This window comes from Lepidochelys kempii, chromosome 1 (genome assembly GCF_965140265.1).
Source record: "Lepidochelys kempii isolate rLepKem1 chromosome 1, rLepKem1.hap2, whole genome shotgun sequence".
Taxonomy (NCBI): domain Eukaryota; kingdom Metazoa; phylum Chordata; order Testudines; family Cheloniidae; genus Lepidochelys; species Lepidochelys kempii.
The window spans coordinates 281,346,404-281,367,953 of record NC_133256.1 but is presented as its reverse complement, the minus strand read 5'-3'; the positions used below and the strand labels follow the sequence as shown (position 1 = coordinate 281,367,953).

The following is a 21,550-nucleotide window of genomic DNA, read 5'->3' as shown; positions in this document are numbered from 1 at the left end:
CTAGTGGGATCTCGGTAGGGAATCCACTAAGGCCATATTTAAATTTGCTTTTCTCCACCAGACCAAAACAAAGCAGATTTGGCATGGGCCAGGTTCTGGCCCTCAGATTATAAACTCACCAAGGGATTGATCCAAAATTCGCTGAAGTCAATGGGTTTTGGTTCAGGCCCTAATTTTCGTGCCTACTATAAACATTAGGCCAATTCTTTTCATAACTGACAGTCTTATCACATTTAAATGAGACCCAACTGATTGCAAGACAGTATTTTTATACAACAGCAGTCAGAGTTTAGTAGTTACATATTAATTGAACTGACAACCAAGAGCTCTGATGGTTTAAAAATCTATTTAAAACACAATGAGGAGATATTAGTTTGTACAGTTAAGACAATATTTTCTGGACTAAAAAATCCTCCAAAAAGTATATTTCTTTTGCCCTCTACAGAAAGCTGATTTTAAAAAAGCACAAGGATTAGTCATTACCTTATTGTTTACGCAGGGTAATCTTTGGCACATAGTTTATGATATGGTGCCATTTAAAAACTGAATTTGAATTTAACCTCAAACTTCGCAAATTAAGCTTTTCACCACTGTGGGGGACATCATTTCATATGCTGATTTTGCATTTCACAACAAATAACCTTCACATTTAGGACACTTAAGTGAAAAAAATATATAATAAAAGAAATTAATTAAATACTCAATACCAACATCAAACACATTATGATTCAAAATGTAAGAACTGTCACTTATTGTGATTTGTATTGTGATTTATTGTAATTCTAAAGTCCATATGTGCACCAATGCAAAAATGAAAGCATAAATGAAGAGATCAGGAAGATCTAAAGTCAATTAAACGACAAGGCTGTCAACTTTGACACATCAAGATAAGAAGCAGGTTAACTTGAGTGGATGCAATAAACAGATTTGAAAGATAATGCACTGAACTGAAGAATTAAGCACTCTCTAAAGAATTATATGAGCTATGCTTAAGGGAAGGTAGCAACACTGGAGAAGGCTCGTGGGACATAAAAGGAAAACAGCATATTTAGCTCTGGAACAACATGTTTTGTCTGGAACAATGCAGGAGGCACACACTGGCAAACACCTACAATGTGAATACTCAACTTCCTCACAACCAGTTTTAACATCTTTGTTAGAAATTAAGTAGTTTCAAGTGTTCCATGATCAGCAAGCTATAGTAGTAAAATCAAATTGGCAACTATATAATGAAAAACAACGACTTTGGTTACTAATTTCTTTAAATAAGATTTTGCTTTGAAAAAATAAATAAAGTAAGTCCACAGTAACTATTTTTCCCCAAGGCATTTCCTCAGGACTTTAACTACATATGCTTGTTTTACACCAGGTGTTTTCCACGTATGCATAAACAGTTATTTACATAACAAATTGAAAGGCTACTCCTATCAAGTGAGGTAGATGCATTACCTAAATAGGTATTTACACAAGCCATACCAAGAGCTTCACAGAGCTACAAATCTGTTGTGTGTGTAATTCCCACAGACTTCTCAAATCAGTGTTTTTCAAATGCAGTCACCATGGCAGCGTGCGGCCGCTAGTGCCTTTCTTTGCGGTCACAGCCTCTTGGGCTGTGATGAAGGGAGTGGACACAAACGCTGGAGGGGCAGACAGCTGGTGAATTCCCGCTTTCCCAGGGGTAGAAAAGGCAGGCCTTGGCCACGGGACTTCAGGCTCCAACCATGCGGTGGCAGGCTCTGGTTCCAGGCTCCGGCCCCAGGCTCAGCACACCCCACCATTGTCCCTGGGCCCCGCTACCTCCCTCCCGCTCCAGGGCTTAATTTGTCCCAGGGCTTGCCGGGGCTGAGTAACTCTGCTGTGAAAATTGATATTAACAAACATACAAATATCACTTTTCACAGCAGAAGATTTACCAGTTAGCAAGTCTTTTTTTGGGGGGGGGTGGGGTGGGGGGGGGAGGTTAAGGAAGCACAACCAAAAAAGCAAAAGAAACAACAAAAATAAAAAGACAAGAACATACAAAACACCTTATTTGGGTTTCTATTCTGCTTAGGTGCAGTAAAGAATAGAGACAAATGTAAATGATTTTTATTACTGAGTCTGAAAAAAACCCTACATAAATAAATTACAACGATTTGGACATGTATATGTGCATATTTATTTTGTTTTTCCTAAAGTTAATTAAGTATTTTAGGAAAAACTGTCAGTGCCCTCACCAGCAAGAGTTGGTGGCCACACTCGGAGACCAACAAAAAATTTGTTGTGAGAACCCCTGGTCTAGTTCACCAAAGTAGGAACCATCTTTTCCATTTGTCCTACCTAAAAATTTTTTTTTTTTAAATTGTTATTGTCAAAGTAACAGTCAGAGATAACACTTAATGTGCAGTCCTACGCTAGACAAAAGACTAAAAATGGTGCTGTGTGGTCCATATTTCTTGTTTCACTGATTACCGTATGAGTTTGGTTTATAAGTAAAAGAGAGGATTTCTCTAACTTCCAGCGCTGCAGATTCAGCCTAGGCTTCGGGAATCCTATTGTATTCTTTTCTTCTCGTCTACCTTCACTTATAGTAAAGGTTCTGCAAGCAAAATCAGGCCATCAGTGACAGTTGGCAGAACTTGAATATTAAGAAGTTGCCCCTCAGTGACACTCAGCAACCCAACTGTCCTCTATGGATTTACACAGATGTAACTAACTGCAACTTAGCCAGCTACTCTGTTGAGGGCAAACAATAAAGGAATGAAATAGCTTCCTCTTCCAGCTCTCCTGGTTCTATGGAGATAACCTGACAAAATAAATGTTTGTCACACACACACACACACACCCACCCAGAATGGCTATTTTTACATTGTAACTTTCAAAGCAGTATTGTACTTCAGACTGACAATACTTGGAAATAGATTTTTAAAGTCTAAGTTTTCTAAAGTATAATATAGGAACATATGCCCCATTAATACTGATTTGAATCACACTTATGTAGATGTACAATGAAAAGTTTTTTTAAAAATCACCACAGCTCTCATTATAGTATTATTAATTAACACTGTTCCCTGCACACCTTCACCTATCAGAACAAGCTGAAATGTATAACCAAGATGAGATTCAACCCATCCTATATAAAGTCATTTACTGGAGACCCCTGCAATACTAAAAGAGGGGGTGTGTGATTAAGAATAAAACTTTAGCCTTAACTCAGCTTCTTGACTTGTCATTCTTAGCAAGACCACTGACATTGTGTGTGAACTTTGTAGCAGTTACCATGGAACTGCTAAAAACTACAGTTCAAAAAAATCTGTGTCTCACTTTCTCTCTCCCCATTGTACAATTTTTCAGTTGCAAAAAACTGCATCCTGTATGCAAATCAAAACAAAGCACGATATTCTCTATCAAGCATGTACAGAATCCCTTTTAGGAAGACACACTTGTGTTCTCTCTGAAACAAGCTAGTTTATTTACGCACATGTCAAAGATACAAAATTTCTGCTCTTCCCACAAGCAGATTTCATCCAGAAATATGTTTGGAATATTCATTCTAGTTTCTGTAATACCAACATCTTAGTGAAGGGCTTTCGCCTAAATTGATGGATTTGAGATTGTAAATTTTGTTTTTATTAAGAGCTACCGAGCAAGAGTGAGACAAAACAAACCTGGTAAAGCAGGAGATATTTCATTGTATCCTCCAAACGAAGCATTCCGGACAAGTTTTCGGACATCTGATCGTGCAGGAAACACACCAGGCGAAACCCCAGCACATGAAGAAAACCTACGTCGCAGTGGACCCTCTTCCTTCATGAGTTAGATGGTCTGTGTAAGGATTATGTTCACTCAGACAGCTGGTTAGCATTAGCTGGTTGGAACAAGAATGTTGCAGTAACAGACTTTTACCTCACATTCTGATTAGCAAGATCCAAAGGGAACAGACACAAAGAACACACATACACACTGATGTGAGGAGATACCAGAGGATGTCAAAATCAGCAATAAACAGAGACATTATAGGCTCAAATTATGCTGCTGCAGATTCTCTTAATGAGCTGAAAGTGGAATGGATTGTGCCCCCTCTCACCATCCTACTTCAGTGATATTTCACATTTAATTCAATCAGTACATCTCAAGTCAGGCTGCTGTTCAGCACTGCTTGCTGGGCACTAAGCAACTGTCATTACTTAGGGTTTCAGAATGGATTTGTTAAATAGATTCCGCTGCCTGCTTGTCTCCCAAGCCCCAAACTTATACTGTATAAAAATTAACTCATGATCTAATGTAGTAATGTGCATTTCCTATTTGACACTTCATTTAAAAAATATACTATCATGAGTGCCAATGCTCAGAGAAGGCAGCCAATGCTTTATTTTACATAATAGTGATTAAATTCTACTTTTAATTTAGGTTCCTGATATCCACTGTTTGTCACCTATGATTACTGTAGATTCTAAATAAAAATAAAAGCTACAATTCAAAGGGAGAGATGCATTTTGATAATCTCTCCAAACAATAATCCAGTATAAACCTTTTAAGTCCACATGTTAACAGAGGATGAATCCCATTTGCTAACAGTTAACAATTCACGAAATATATACCAATTCTGAAGACTAGTATTGGCTTAAGCATCCTAAAAAGACTAGGTATTTTAAGTACCTCAATTTTTGAATGCCCAACTGGACACACCTTAGAGGTGCCTGGCTTTCAGGGGGCAAGTGCTTAGCACTTGCTGAAAACCAGGCTCATTTAACATCTGTCTAGTTGGGCATACAAAAATTAAGGCACTCAAAATAAATTCATTGTTTAAAATTTTAGGTTGTAAACTTTTAATAATCAATGCTGCAACCCTAGCTAGTGGTGTTTCTGTTAACACTGACCTGAATTCTCATTACTTATTTTGATTTTTAAGCAATCACCCACTTCATGCAACAAGCAAGTATTTTATTCTAATTTTTTTCTTCTGTTAACTTTTTCTTTCTACATTTCTGATGCACAGTTAAAGCGATATAACCTCCACAAAAATAAAAAGAACCGTAATGTTTGCTTAATGCAGAAACACTTATACCCAATAAATATAATTAAGACTTGCAGCGCAGTGAATCACCTTTTTAAACCTAAAATTAAGACTTCAATGGAAGCAGCCAAGCAAACCAAAGGAGGATAAAACTCACTTAAAAAAATCCAATTAAGAACTCTGAGCTGACCTTATAAGTAACCTGATGAACCAAACTTTACCTGCTATTACTCTCACATGTAAAACAACCAAATCAGTTTTCCTTCTCCCTACCGATCTATTTTAATATGGACAATTCTCCTGTTTCCCATATCTAACAATTAACACCATTCAAATTGCTAGGAGCCACTAAGCAATTTTTTTTTTTTTTTTTTTTTAAAAACACATCCACTCCCACAAGTTAATTTTCTTCACTGCTGGGCACTTTTCTGCTGGCTCCATTTTCTTACTATACAGCAGGAGTGGCCAACCTGTGGCTCTTCAGAAGTCAATATGCGGCTCCTTGTATAGGCACCGACTCCGGGACTGGAGCTACAGGTGCCAACTTTTCAATGTGCTGGGGGGTGTTCACTGCTCAACCCCTGGCTCTGCCACAGGCCCTGCCCCCAACTCCACCCCTTCCCAGATCCTGCCACGCCCTCACTCCTCCCCCTTCCCCCCACCCCCAGCCTCCTGCACACCACGAAACAGCTGATGGGGAGGCGCTGATCGGCGGGGCTGCCGGATTACTGTGGCTCTCTAGCAATGTACACTGGTAAATTCTGGCTCCTTCTCAGGCTCAGGTTGGCCACCCCTGCTATACAGCATCGGAGACAAAAGTCATTATGAAACCTGGTTCATTTTAATTGGACAATGCAAAAGAAAAAAATATACAGTTAGCTCAGCTGGGTTCCTTCCTCACACAAAGGCTACTTCTCCTTCGTTGGAGGAAGCCATTCTCAAAATCAAGTTAACGATAGAATAGTTTGTAATTAATGCTCAGCCACTGCAATTTTGTGAGGTGCTAAGCATCCTCAAGTCAGATTGGCTCACTGGATCATACCTAAACACAGCAGCCTGCAGTATTCTATTGTCCCTACAATGGCTGCTAAAAGTAGCTGTAACAGTGCAAAGTATGTATGTGGCACATAAAAATGTCTTTCAATTTAGAAAAATAATTGTAGCCTACTACTCTGTGTGATGCTGTGAACTGTAAAATAATACTCAGTCCTCTTTTAACAGCCTAATAATTTCTAGCACATGCCAAAGGCAAGGCAGGCATTAAAGAGGGATTGTGACTGAAATATCCAACTAGTGTGCCATCCACAGAAACCATAGCTCCAAAATACCCAAGGGTAACATGAATGCTAAGTGTGCCAGAACCTTGCTAAATGCTGAATGTTCCAGTCCAGCAACATACAAAGATCAAGTTTTTAATACCTATTATCCCAATTAACTACCACATTTCATTGATTTGCCACGATAAAAATTTATATTTCCTGTTAATGGTAAACCTGTGACATGACTCTTGATACTACTCCTTTATGATCTCCTGTCTTTACCTTTTACTACTGATACAGCAACAGCACTGTTACACTGTGGTGGACATGTGAACTATTGCCTGCAGTGTAGTAAACATTCCATTCTATGATGCCTCAATTCCAGGCCCAGATTTCAGCAGACTCCACATTGTGACAGTACGCAGCACAAGATGTGTTCTGCAGTCTACAAGCTAGAGAAGCAGAGTTTTCTGGTCTCAATATGTTCAGCATTCCAAATTTAAAGAAACCCTTTTGAATTTACCACAGCCAGCACTAGCCTCCTCTGCTGAGAGGGACACTTTAGCATTTTGGACAACTTGGTAAATGCTCAGATTCTGGCCATCTTCTACATGACAACTTTGGAACTTTACCACGCTTCAAAAGTTGTGAATTTTTTATTTTATTTTTAAACACATCAGCACAAATTCAGAATGCCAACCACAGCAAGCACCATCAGCACTTGGAAAACGCAGATTTACTAAGCCAGCACCTTTAGAATTGATAAAAAAAATTAAAAGGGCATTTAAAAGGATTCCTAGGCCCCTGAGTTTCAGGACCTATTGCCTGCAGAATCACTTCAATTATAAAATTAATGGATTGATACGCACACCCATGTAAAGTCTAGGAGACAAGACTACAAAATTCAACAAAACTACCAAGCGTATCTGCTGACAACTCACAGGAGGGAATGGGAGATGACTCCATATGAATTGTGTGATAACCATTCTATATCCTGAATGCATCCAATCTGAAGTGCATCCGTGCACTTAAGATTCTTTTTACCAGTAACTTTAGATGCTTCATGCAAGCAAGCTTCTGATTTTAATACATCATTTACGTAGAAAAAATAAGGTAATACAGTACTATACAAAACAAGGAATGTCATAAATATAAAGGGAAGGGTAAACCCCTTTGAAATCCCTCCTGGCCAGGGGAAAGCTCCTCTCACCTGTAAAGGGTTAAGAAGCTAAAGGTAACCTCGCTGGCACCTGACCAAAATGACCAATGAGGAGACAAGATACTTTCAAAAGCTGGGAGGAGGGAGAGAAACAAAGGGTCTGGGGGTCTGTCTATATGCTGGTCTTTACCGGGGATAGACCAGGAATGGAGTCTTAGAACTTTTAGTAAGTAATCTAGCTAGGTATGTGTTAGATTATGATTTCTTTAAATGGCTGAGAAAAGAATTGTGCTGAATAGAATAACTATTTCTGTCTGTGTGTCTTTTTTGTAACTTAAGGTTTTGCCTAGAGGGGTTCTCTATGTTTTTGAAGCTAATTACCCTGTAAGATATCTACCATCCTGATTTTACAGGGGGGATTTCTTCATTTCTATTTACTTCTATTTTTATTAAAAGTCTTCTTGTAAGAAACTGAATGCTTTTTCATTGTTCTTAGATCCAAGGGTTTAGGTCTGTAGTCACCTAGACAAATTGGTGAGGCTTTTTACCAAACCTTGTCCAGGAAGTGGGGTGCAAGGTTTTGGGAAGTATTTTGGGGGGGAAGGACGCGTCCAAACAGCTCTTCCCCAGTAACCAGTATTAGTTTGGTGGTGGTAGCGGCCAGTCCAAGGACAACGGGTGGAATATTTTGTACCTTGGGGAAGTTTTGACCTAAGCTGGTAAAGATAAGCTTAGGAGGTTTTTCATGCAGGTCCCCACATCTGTACCCTAGAGTTCAGAGTGGGGGAGGAACCTTGACAAGGAACAAAGGAGAAAAACGTGATGGTCTGAAATGGGCATGGTAAGGATTATTTTAAAAAGTGAATAACATATCTTCCAATGAAGAAGATTGCAATCTACTGTAGACACTTTCTGAAGAACACAACGTATGCCCCATATTTGTTTGCAACTAAATCAGGGCTTTCTTTTTAGAAATAAATTTAAAGCCATCTGAAAAAATATGTCATAACCCCCTGCTTAAGACATTCTTTTTTATAAGATTGCTTGGGATGGAACTAAATCACAGTGCACAGGATGGACACAATCAAAAGGTCTTTATATATTAACAGCACAGCAACACATTTTAGAAAAGGTTAAGTTTTAATAAAAAATTATTCTTATAAGGAAAAAAATTACAATTAAAAAATCATGAGTTGGTCAAACAAGAAGAAAGCTCTCTGGATGATTTAGGTATTAATACACTAAGCATGCAAATTAAGCTCCAAATCAATAGCACAAACTGAACACCCTTACTGAGCAAATCAGAACTTGTAATAATTTACACTATATTCAGACAGTACTCTTAGCTCTGAGCACATAGGCTCAGTATACAATCAAGAAATGCTACTGTTGGTGCAACAGCAGCCACAGCTTAAATTCTCTTATGCAATAGCCATACTTTAAAACAAAACAAAGAGAAAGGAAAATAATTCCTTTTAGTTCCTGAAACAGAGACCTCCTTCAATCAATGAACACTGTAAAAGCCGGGGGATGGAGGAGACGCGGGGGGTGAGGGCAGTAAGGAGGAAAATAGCCCTGGTGCAATTAAGTCTCTGACAGGAATATGGCCTGACATTTCTATAATGCAATATTATCCAACTAGCCTCCTCAAAAATAGATCTGTAAATAATTTCATGTTACCCACATGAATCTGCAGTATGTATAAACTTCTACAGTATGTAACTGATTGAAAAAAAATCAACTATTAACAGCTGTCAGATACATCAAAATTGTTTCTATACAGCATGCATATTTTACATTTAGTTTAACAGCCATTATAATTGAGAAGTCTGTTTTTCTCCTATGGATCAACAGGCTCTTTTAGAGGTATACTTGCCTTCAGACACCAGTGTGAGTCACAAAGCAGACATCCGAGCCACAATGCTATTAATTCTGAAAGCAGTGCTAATAGTATGCTAAGGGAAAACCAATTTAATCCTGCCAAATATTCTTCTCCACCATTTAGTAATTCCAAACCAGGCACAATTTATGCTGAAGCATAACTCCTTAGGTACTTCTGATTACAGTACAAGCATTTGCATCAAGGCTCTCTGCAGCTTGTACATGCTTGTATCCTTGTGTCTCACCAGTGCACGGTCCCTCAGCTCCTCCCAGCAGAAGACTTGTTCACTACTGAGGTTTCAATAATTTTGGCCTTCACAACACTTGTGAAATTCCAGGTTCAGGTTCCAACAGTTCAGGTTCAAGTAGGTCAGCTTTGCTGAGATTTACTTGCAAAGAAAGCTTGGTTGAAAAGCCTTTTTCTCCTTCACATTAATCCGATACACTGTGCCTCTTAAAACACAGTCCAATGAATATTTCATGTCTTTGCAAAGCTGCTACCCATATAGAAATAGGTAAATGTAATTTTAACAAGCAGTAGCTCTCTGTTGTATGGCATATTGTTTCCAAAATACAATGCCTTTACATATACACAAAGGGAATTCCCATTAATTTAGAATTTAATAGAGTATGCTATATGAATAGCAGACATACTGCCAAGATGATAATTTTTAAAAGACAATCACAAAGCAAAATTGGAAAAATGTATACAAATTTTAATTAGGCAATATAGAGATTAAAATTAATGGCTTGGGGCTCAATGTGAGTGGAACCTTATTCACATGAGTTATCAATTAAAATTAGCAAGACTACTCATGAATAAGGGTCCTACAGGGAAAACTTAAATTCCATAAGGCAGACTCATTTAACCACGTTTTCAATGTCTTATGAAAGATAAGCCATATCTATTCAATAACAGGAGGAAGCACACTTCAAAGTGACATTTTCATTTCATTATTAAAGGTAATTAGTATGTTCAGGACTTCTCTCTGGGGGCTTGTGTGGCAACATGTGTTGTAACAAGCCTTGGGCTCAACAAATACATCAAGACTACCTACCTTTTGCTCCATCCCAGGTTAAGACAGCTCAGATGCTTTGTGAAATCTGCTAATGCAGTGGCAACCAACCAGTCAATAGCGATCAACGGGTCGATCCTAGAGGATCTCTCAGTCGATCGCAATCTCTGGTGGCACAGCGGGACTGCTGTTAAGACAGGCTCCCTGACTACTCCAGCCCCACACCGCTCCCAGAAGCAGCTAGCGCAGCCCCGCGAGGGCAGAGGTCTCTCTCCACTTGCTGCTCCTGTCTGAAAGCACCACCCCTGCAGCTCCCATTGGCCAGGAACAGGGAGCTATGATCAATGGGAGCTGCGGGGGCGGTGCTTGCAGAGATGGGCAGCATGCGGAGCCAGGTGCTGCCTGTCCCACCCCAGGGGCGCGCTGGCCCCTTCCGGGAGCAGCATGGGACCAGGGTAGGCAGGAAGCCTTCCTTAGTGGCAGCCACGCTCCACTACCAACCGGGAGCCACAGGAAGTAAGTGCTGTCTGGCAGGAGGCTGCACCCCAACCCCAAGCCCTGAGACCCTCCCTGAGCCAGCACCCCAAACCCCCTCCTGTACCCCAAGCCCCAGCCCTGAGCCCCCTCCCAGAGCCAGCACCCCAAAACAGCCCTGACCCCCCTCCCAGAGCCAGCACCCCAACCCCCTGCCGCACCCCAACACTCTGCCCCAACCCAGAGCCCCCCCTTCACCTCCTCCTGCACCCCAATACTCTGCCCCAGCCCTGAGCCCCTTCCTGCACCCAAACTCCCTCCCATAGCCCACACCCCGCACTCCCTCTTGCACCCCAACACTCTGCCCCAGCCTGGAGCCACCTCCTGCACCCAAACTCCCTCCCAGAGCTTGCACCCCTAACCACCTGCTGCACCACAACCCCCTACCCCAGGCTCAGCCCAGAGCCTCCTCCCACACTGCAAACCCCTCGGCCCCAGCCCAGAGCCTGCATCCCCTCCCTAACCCCTTACCCCAGCCCAGTGAAAGTGAGTGAGGGTGGGGGACAACAAGTGACGGAGAGAGGGGGGAATGGAGCAGTGGGGTGGGGCTTTGGGGAAGGGGCAGGGTAAATTCAAAAAGTGATCTTGGGCATAAAAAGGTTGGAGACCACTGTGCTAATGGGTATAGGCCAGTAACACTGCTTGCTCTATACTCCCTCTGCCCAGATGATTCATGGAGTGGCATAGGGTAAGGGGCATGTGGTTTACTGTCCTGACCTAATTTAAGGAGCATAATGAATGCCACATACATGAAGCAAAAGTGAAGTAAATAGGACATCGGAATGAGGTGGAACAAAATATGAAAAAAGTGAAAACTGTCTTTTTTAGGTGAGGCACAAGGAGTACTCAAAGACATTGCAAAAATCCCCAAAGAACACAAAATGGTTAGAAATCACCTCTCAGGTTGCGTTGCTTGGGAACAATTTTCTCCTACCTCTGTTTAATTTTTGAAAATCTAAAAGCACTATCTATTGCAATGCTATCTCAAAGAAAGAGATCAAACATGCTGGTCTCTTGATGGGGATTTCAGATCTGATCTGGAGGGAATACTATATTGTTTCTAGGGATTAGTAGCGATTTAGTCTCTAAGCAAGTTCAGTCTTGTATCTCTACAGGGAACACAGGAGAAACTCAGTTCTTTGTTTTGTTATGAAAACCAGTTTAGCCAAACAGAAGGGGTGCATTACCTTCCTTTGAGATAGTTTATATATTATACTATTTACACCATTTGCTAATTAATTAATTGGTTCTCTAATCTTATCACATTTTTTTTAAAATACATTCTTAAATGGCATAATCAGATAACATTCTGGCTAGCCTTGATTCACCTACAAAAGAACATCCCAGAAATCCCTCATACAACTAAACAACTTGTAGACTGAGGAATAACAGTCTGTCAAGTGTGTTTTCTTTTTAAACCATTTACCAACCCCCCTATTTCTGTGTCCAAGAATCCAGCAAGGGCTTTGGTAAACAAAAAAAAAAAAAAGAAATGTATAAATTATATAAAAGTCACACATATTCGAGAAAGCCTTTCAGAAGGAGAGCCTAAAAGCCACAGTTGGAGGAATTATTCTGGAAATGCAAAGGGTTATAACAAGGAGGATAATGGAATGAATAAAGAAAACATAGGTTGAGTATCAGCAAGAGCTTACTGACAAACTACATTAGCCTAGAGCAGGGGTCGGCAACCTACGGCATGCGTGCCAAACACGACACGCAAGCCGATTTTTAATGGCACGCTGCTGCCTACCGGGTCTCAGCTGCCGACCCCGCTCAGCGCCCGCTGCCAAACCCAGGCCAGAACCCCGGCAGGCAGCAGCAGGGGTGCCATTAAAAATCCTGCCCCCTCTTCTCTGTCTGCCCTGCGCGGGGGCAGGGTGAAGAAGCTTGGTCCCCCCACCCACCCCGCATGCCTGCCCGCCCCTCCCTCCCTGCTGCTGATCAGCTGATGGCCCTTGCAAGGGACGGGGAGAAGCGGACCCAGAGTGCTCTCACTGCTCCGGGGAGGAGGCGGAGAAGAGGTGGGGATGGGGCCATGGGGAAGGAGGGTGGAATCAGGGCATATCCCCTCCAGCCCCGTGCTGTGAACCGCTCTGGGCAGGGGGGCCGGGAGCAGCCCCATGACCCCAGCCCACACCCCCAGCCCTCTGCACCACCCTCACACACACCCCAGCCCTCTGTCCTGACCTCTGCTCCCCCCCCCACACACGAGCCTCCTGCCCTGACCCCTGCATCCCCCCACGACCCCAGCCCTGACTCCTGCATCCTCCACACATACCCAGCCCCCCATGCCCTGACTCCTTCACCTCCCTCACAAGCCCTCTCCCCTGCACCCCCCACGACCCAGCCTTGACTCCAGCACCCCCCACATATACCTAGCCCCCACCATGCCCTGACTCCTGCACCCCCATACATATCCAGCCCCCCCACACTCCGTGCCCTGACACTTGCACTCCCCACATTCTCACTCCCACCGTGAGCACCAAATGGGAGCTCCTGCACCTCCCTCCCCACATTCCTACCTGCACCCCTTGCATGAAATGGGAGCTGCCCAGGTAAGCACTCCACACCCAAACCTTCTGCCCCAACCCTGAGCCCCCTCCCTCATTCTAGTTCCTGGTCAGACCCGACACCCCAACGCCCAGTCTGCTCCTTCACCCCCAGCCCTGTGTTCAGTGCACTCCCACCCTCAGCTCAGTGCAAACAGAGAGGAAGAGAATGGGCTAGAACCAGAGAGAAGGTAGGTACCCACTCTATGTGGGCAGGGCCGGGATCCCAGACCAGCAGCGGGCTGAGCAGGGCCGGCAGCCGGGACCCTTGCTGACAGGAGCCGGTGGACGGAACCCCAGACCAGCAGTGGACTGAGAGCCAGCAGCAGGCTGAGCTGCTCAGCCCACTGCCAGTCTGGGGTCCTGGCCGTCGGCCCCACTCAGCCCGCTGCCGGTCTGGGGTTCTGGCTGCCAGCCCCTTGCCAGCCAGGGTCCCGGCCATAGGCCCCGCTCAGCCTGCTGCCGGCCTAGGTGAACAGAACTTCAGGCTGGCAGTGGGCTGAGCGGGCCGGCGGCGTTAAGATCAGCATTTTAATTTAATTTTAAATTAAGCTTCTTAAACATTTTGAAAACCTTGTTTACTTTACATACAACAATAGTTTAGTTATATAATATATAGACTTATAGAGAGAGACCTTCTAAAAACATTAAAATGTATTACTGGCACATGAAAACTTAAAGTGAATAAATGAAGACTCAGCATACCACTTCTGAAAGGCTGCTGACCCCTGGCCTAGAGAATCTCTGCCGTGAAAGCGCAACTTACAAGTGTAATTTTTTTTGTTGCATAACTATCACTTATGTTTCACTTATGTATAAAAACTGGACAGTAGGGTGAACACTTTTTATACACTAAGTTATAAATTTAACACAGACAAATCTTATCTGAATACTAGTAGCAAAAAGTTTTTTTCAAAGCATCTTAAACAATTTTCAGTATCTATTTACAAGTCAGAGTTTTCTTAGTATTTCAGTTATTGCAAGTACAGGTAACCCTTGATCATTAAGACAGCCTGGGAACATATTTGTAATTCAAAAGTCTGCCAATTTTGGCAGCTCAATTTCTGAGGACACTTCTGAATTTTGGAAGAATAATTAACATGATTTACAAGAGTCCAATTTGAAAAGGATGATTTGTATAATAAATAATGTACACAACTTCAAGTTATAAGCAAAGATTCTTGCACAAGCCTCTTCGGGTACATCTACACGGCAGCTGGGAGCATGTATCCCATCCATGGTAGACAGACTCATGCTAACCCATGAAAACCAGCAGCGTGGATGTGCTGCACCAGCAGAGGGTCAGGATAGCCACCTGAGATCAGATCCGGGTTTGAGCTCCAATGGCTAGCTCAAGTCTCTGCCAGTGCAGCAATATCCACACAGCTATTTTTAGCACACTAGCTCATATCCTCGTAACACGAGTTTGTCCACCCAGGCTGGGAGCAGTGAAGACATACATTAAAACTCCAATCTTGTTTTCAATATTGGCCATATCTATTTTTAACATTGAAAATAAATTTATCCTATTGTACTTTGTTTTTCAGCTGCAACTCTACTGGGGGGTGGGAGAGAGAATCTGTCAACATCAAACTACAAGTCTTTGATGATTTATAGATATAAAATTGGGCATTTGACCACAATATGTCATTTGATTTGTATTCCAGAAATATTCCTTTGTGGCAGAGGTTTTAGTAGTCCTTAGCAACATATGTTGCTATACATAAGTCGTCATGGCTGTAAGCAATGCAATATAGGACCTACAAAATAAATCAAACTTTACAGCAAAAAAATTAATGTCAAATTCTCTCCAAGTCTTTTATCAGGAAGATTATCACTTGATAGGCCAAATTCTGAATCCATCTGCCTATGAATACAAAACAAGAAAATACTGAACAGACACCCGTGACTGTAATAATGCAAAGTCCCATGAGCTCAAAGCACAAAAGAAGCCACAAATGTGCATACTTTTTCACTGATCTTTTGTACTCAGTTAGCTGCTAATGGCCTGTTTTGTATCAAGTGTATCATACAAATGAAATTATATAAACAATTTTTTTAAATTGTATTAATTGTGTACCTCAGCCAAGACAGCTATACGATAAGCCTCTGTTACTTAAGCAAGCTACCAAATAACCTACATTTAGCAACAGTAACCAGAAACAGAAGCTATTTCCTCTACCTCTAACAGACCTAAACTTGATCACTTGAACTTCCCAGGACAACCTCTTCTACATTATAAGCACTGCTATTCTAACACATGTGATACATCTTATGATTGCCAGCCAGTCCACAATAAACAAGTGTCATCAGGTGACTCAGATGTATAATTTAGCAGAACAAGGCAGAACCAAGGGGTTTTTTTACATACATATGCACTTACCACTTCCTAACACTGTCAGGCTAGACACCTGACCTACTGTACAAGGATATACAGGTGGTGTGGATACCTGCTCTTCCTTGGTCAGAAGCATGTTGTTAGAGCACACTGGGCTTCTAAATACAGGAGCATAATGGGATTCCCAGAAGCACAAGGGGTGCTTAAACGTCCACTAAAATCAAGGGAAGTTAGAGTTAGACACCTAGGTGCTTCTGAAAATCCCATTAGGCTTCTATTTGCATTTTTGGGATTCTAAATACCTTTAAAAGTAGGGCCTACCGTCCTGATCACAATATGGAAGAAGCATTAAGTACCAAATTAATTTTCAACAGCTAAAACTGCAGAAGTCACTGTTTCACTAGCGTCTTAGACTTTTCCCTTCCTCCTTCAAAAACTAAACTTTTTTTCCCAGCTTTACAGATCTTTGGAGCCTCTACACATGTTCCTTCTTTTCTTTCCCCCTTTGAAAGACTCCTGTCTATCTAGTGATGACTTACTGCCAGCCAGGAAATACTTGGATTTTTTTCTTCTTTAGTTTGTTCATTTATTTAGAAGTTTTAGCTAAAATTAAGCAAGGCTTTTTACAAGCGTAACCTCCATATTGTGCTAATGCAGAAAAGTAATAATACTGGAATGGAGTGGAAAGTAGTCCAATAGTAGTAATGGAAAAAAAGATTTAGGGATGATAGATATAACCTTACAAAGAGATACGGCAGAGGAAACAATAAGTATGATTTCAGGTTACATATACAAAAGGATCACAAAGTAATTGGAGGTGACAGTCCCTTCTGTATAAAGGCACTGTTAGGTTACACAAAGAATACTGTGCTTTGGTTTGACATTTTACCCAAATGAGGTTGATAGACAATTTAAAGACAAGCACTTAAAGGAATAGAGGATAGTGAAGTTTCAGGAAGGCTAACTGACACCAACATTAATTTTCTTAAATCAACCACTAGAACAGTATTGTTCAACCTGGGGTCCCCAGACTATGTCTAAAATTTTCAAAGGGGTCCAGACTTCCATTCAAATTTGTTAGGGATCCACAAGTGAAAAAAGGTTGAAAACCACTGCACTAGAGGATGCTGAAGCATAACACATGCTGTACTCTGAGTATTCAAGTGGGTGTGAGCTTCATCTAAAGCTTGCACCTAACATTCTTTGCAGTAACTAAAGTAAAGTACCAATTAATAAAAAAGTGCCCGTAAGCAATACTACAATTCTGTACAATTCTGTGCAAGTGAAAGCTAGAGGTTACTAAAACTTGGCAGACTCACTTAACTCCTCTATTCTTGTTGGACTAGGAACAATCCTACAATCATTCTTAAAAAAAACTGTTTCTCAGTTAACTTAAAACAACTCTCATGTAAGGAACTGTCAAGAAAAAATAGCAATACATCAGAGTTATTTAAAACAAGAAGTCCCCACAAAACCTGATATTAAGTAATGTTACTACTTTAAAGCTACCATCCCAACTACAAATATATGAAGATACGTTCAGTTACTGCTGTATCTCAAGATGTACTTTACGACAAACAAGTTGATGTTTTCAGAGTGGCAAGAGCTAGCACAGTAATATCATGACCACTTCCATTGACAGTATTTTCTGTCTTCTTGCCAGTGATTCAGATAGTCACTGGTTCCCTTCTACCCTTACTCTTTCCTGAGAGATGTAAACCAGGGCTTGAAACTAAATCCAGAACAAATGAGGGTAGATTTATTTCTAGTGCTACGATATAACCTTGCATGATGGCAGAGGTGGGCAAACTACGGCCTGCGGGACCATCCTGCCTGGCTCTTGGGCTTCCGGCCGGGGAGGTTAGCCCCCAGCCCCTCCCCTGCTGTTCCCCCTCCCCTGCCGTGACGCTGCCACGGGGGCAGTGCTCTGACCCGCTGCTCCTGTCGGGCAGTGCGGCGGCATGGCTGGCTCCGGCATGGCAATGGGGCAGGGAGCGGAGGGTTGGATGGGGCGGAGGTTGGGGGCAGTCAGGGGATGGGGAGCAGGGGGAGTTGATGGGGGTGGGGTCCCGGGGGGCAGTTAGGGGCAGGGATGTGGATAGAGGTCGGGGCAGTCAGGGGACAGGGGGTTGGATAGGTGGGGGAGTCCTGAGGGGCCTGTTAGGGGACGGAGGTGTGGATAGGGGTTGTGGCTGTCAGGGGACAGGGAGTGGGTGAGGGGTTGGATAGGGGCAAGGGGTCCTGTGAAGGAGTGGTCAGGGGTCAAGGAGCTGGGGGGGGGATTGGATGGGTCAGGGGTTCAGAGGGGGGCGGAAAGTGGGAGGGGGCGGATTGGGGGAGGGGCCAGGCTGTTTGGGGAGGCACAGCCCTCCCTACCCAGCCCTCCATACAGTTGCGCAACCCCGATGTGGCCCTCGGCCAAAAAGTTCGTCCATCCCTATACTAGAGCTAAGGCCAGGATATTTAAAAAGCTTGATTTCTTTTAAAGTTTATATTTGCATTCCACCCAAAGCCTGCAAAACAGCAGGTCAAAACACATAGGAAATAGAATATTTGCATATCTTTTACTTTAGTTCAGCCTCTCATTTCTGCAAAAGCTACATGACCAACAAACTTACTTTTATGGAACTAGAATAGGTGTTAGTCAAAGTATTCCCAAGCTTACTTTAAAAAAACAGGCCTCAAACAAAATTTCTACCACCCTATACACTTTTTTAGTTGTAAAAACCTGTATCACACTGACAAGATACTTACATTAGAAACGACAACATTTGGTAATGCAGACAATTCACTGAATTGATTTAGCTTGCCACTGGTCAGGTGGCCTAGAAAATACTGAACCTCCAACAGATGACTGTAAAGAAGTTGCTATGCAATTCTAAAAAAGTGTTTTGTTTATAGGAATCATGTACCTAGCCATATTTTACTACTTTCTACTGTACTTTCAGTCCTGATGTTATACTATCCCATGCATAAGGATTTCAGTTCAGGTCAGTCAGAGCTAATGCAAACATCTGGAAGCAATGCTATTTTTGGAAAACAGATGAATTTGTAGTATAATCAAAGAATCTCATCCTCTTCAGGGTCAATTTCACTGCAATTACAATATATTGCTAACATTTGTACTTGATTAGATGAATATTTCTATATGAAATATTCATTTTTTAAATCCAAACTATGCTAAATACATGAATCATTACTTTATATTGCAAGTTCATGGAAATATTAACATTGCAGCTGGCACAGCCATCTAAAAAAAATTACACAAATCTTGAACAGAAAAAATTACTTCTGGGTACAGAGGTTTATAATGTTCTAGCAGTATGCTCCATGGACTGAAAACAAAGAATTTATTGTACTTTTACCCGCAAATATTTTACATTTAACCTGAAGCTACTTTGTGCCCATTACTTATATATTTGTACACTCTAGATATTATTTAAAAAGCAGTGTGTCAAGTTATGTACACATATTTTAAAAAATAACCAAGGATTGGATTTTCAGAGCACCTTGGGTGACTTTCAGTGGGACTTGCACTCCTAAACCAGTTAGGGGCTTTGGAAAATCCCACCCTAATTTTTCATTTATGTTACAAATATACCTAACAGCAAAAGTAAATTAAAATCTAAATTACATTTCACAATTTATTTCACATTTGCTTTCTGCATTTCTCATCTTAAGAGAAAAAGCAGTCAGTTTCTCTTCTGGTTACTGAAAAAATTAAGTTTTAACTATTTGATAAATAGTTAAGTGCAATGATGATGGCAAATAGCGATAAGAAATGTTTGACTAGATACTTTCGATAGGATTTTTCTTATAAAAATGATGGGAAATTTGGTTGGTCTGTTTTTGTGAGCCTTTTGTTTAAATGAACCTTGGGGTACAGTTTTAAAGGAGACACTGTCAAGTTAAATACCTCTGAACTGAGTGAATTTAGAAATCATTACACACACACACACACAGTATCCCTTGGTGGCACTGAGCTGTTAGTATTAAATAATAAAAATAATACCATTTGGCACAGCTCACAGGAGTTAAAACTTACAAATCAGTTTAATTTGTACACAGATGGTACCCAGAGTTGTTGTGATTCTATAATTACACTAAATAGCAGAACAAGCTGTTCCAACATTTATGAAAATTCATGTTACAAACCACTGGGGCTTTTAGTTTTGGGGGTAAAAGGATTGGATCAGGAAGTAATCATTTATTAGTTTTTACATTTTCCATTAATTATTTCTTGGTGGTTGGAAACCACTAAATCCTGTAGTTGATTTCATGAAATGGATACTCCTACCTGAGTGAAAGTCACTTTCTGGACAGAATGGTCAATCCCGCTATTTTACTTCTAATTCTAGATATTGCTCTGTGCAGGTGAACAAGTAGAATTTTTGCATACTGTTATAAAATTAATTGGTGGTGGTTTGTTCAGCCAATGTTATCACTTGAAGGCAGTCATTACAAGATTCACATCATGAAGAGCAACACAACTGCCATGCTTGTTGATAGCAGACTGGCCAAGGACTGACTGGGCCTGGAGACTGCACTCAAAAGTCCAACTATGCTAGGATTGAAGCATATTATGAGGACAGCACGCGGCCTCCCTATACTCTACCTAGTCTCTAAGCAAGTATAGGAGGATTTAAGTCACCAGGGATGCCAATACACCAACTTCCAAAAGCACTGAATTCACATCTTTACAGAAATAATAAAACTGTCTCAATTAACCACCCATACTGGTCAATTCATTTGCATGATTTAAGACACTAAAGTAACTTATTTGTGTTGTTGTTGCAGAAAAAATCCACCAACAATGGACTGAGATCCCATTGTACTAGGCCTACAATGCAAAATAAAGTGTCCCTGTCTCAAAAAAACTTATATAAGCACAAGATGAGACAATAGGAGGGATGACAGACTATCAATGACATGATTACTGTAGTATGATCTAGCCTATTGCTTTTATAAATCTTTACCAAGCTTCCTTTTTTTTTTTTTTTTTTTTGGTTTAAATTTACAGACTGGTCTCAATTACTTTGGTGAGCAAAAGCAGAGCCAGTAAAGAACTCAATGAATGCTTGACTACATCTATATCATCAGGCATAATGGTTACATTAGGGGATTTATAAAAAAAAAAAGTATTAGGAAACTAAGTATGCATGTACTGCATTGCTATATCTTATTCTTGACCAGCAAAGTATTCATAGGAAAGAACCACCACAAACTTGTTTTAGAACGTTTATTAATATTAAACTTAGACAAATTTTACAGCAGGACTGTTCCTAGAGAAAGTATAGACTACGGCATGAGTCAGGAGGTTATGTACCTGTTGCAATGAAATGTTAGCAGCTTTTAGAAAATATACCATAATTAGCAGTCAGTAGTGCAGAAGACCATAGTAAAATAAATCTGGGGAAACACTAAACAGAACAAAGTAGTAAGCCAGTGGTATTTTGGGATGAATTCTCAAGTGTCTCATCTGAATTCTTCCCAAATATATTGACTTTTTTCCACCGCTGTAGTCAAAACGGAAAACAAAAACACAATGAAAGCTCAAAATTAACTGGTGAAAATACAGCAAAGTAAGAGCAGAATATTTTTATTTGAATAATTCAAAAGATGCCTATCCAAGACCACAGCCATCCTAACACACCATTAACAACATAATTAAATCTCAATAGCATTAAATGATCAATTTGATAGGAACTCAGCCAGCCACATACACAAATCTCTTTCTGCCCCATCTACCTTCTCCAAGAACCTGAACACCTGTCCTTTGAAGCATGCCCAGAAAGTCAACAAAAATTCAGGCTAT

General features: G+C 41.2%; 1 protein-coding gene across 11 annotated transcripts in view; it reads right to left on the bottom strand.

The window, feature by feature from the left end:
• Positions 1-21,550, bottom strand: part of OSBPL8 (oxysterol binding protein like 8) — a 193,644-nt gene that overhangs the window by 73,769 nt on the left and 98,325 nt on the right. The window contains exon 2 of one of the 11 annotated variants that reach the window (XM_073327723.1): positions 3,648-3,847. The exons of the other annotated variants lie outside the window; for them this stretch is intronic. Within the exon in view, the coding sequence (XP_073183824.1) occupies positions 3,648-3,792 (145 nt within the window). The 5' untranslated portion in view covers positions 3,793-3,847. The remainder of the gene's footprint in view (positions 1-3,647; positions 3,848-21,550) is intronic. 11 annotated transcript variants of the gene reach the window in all.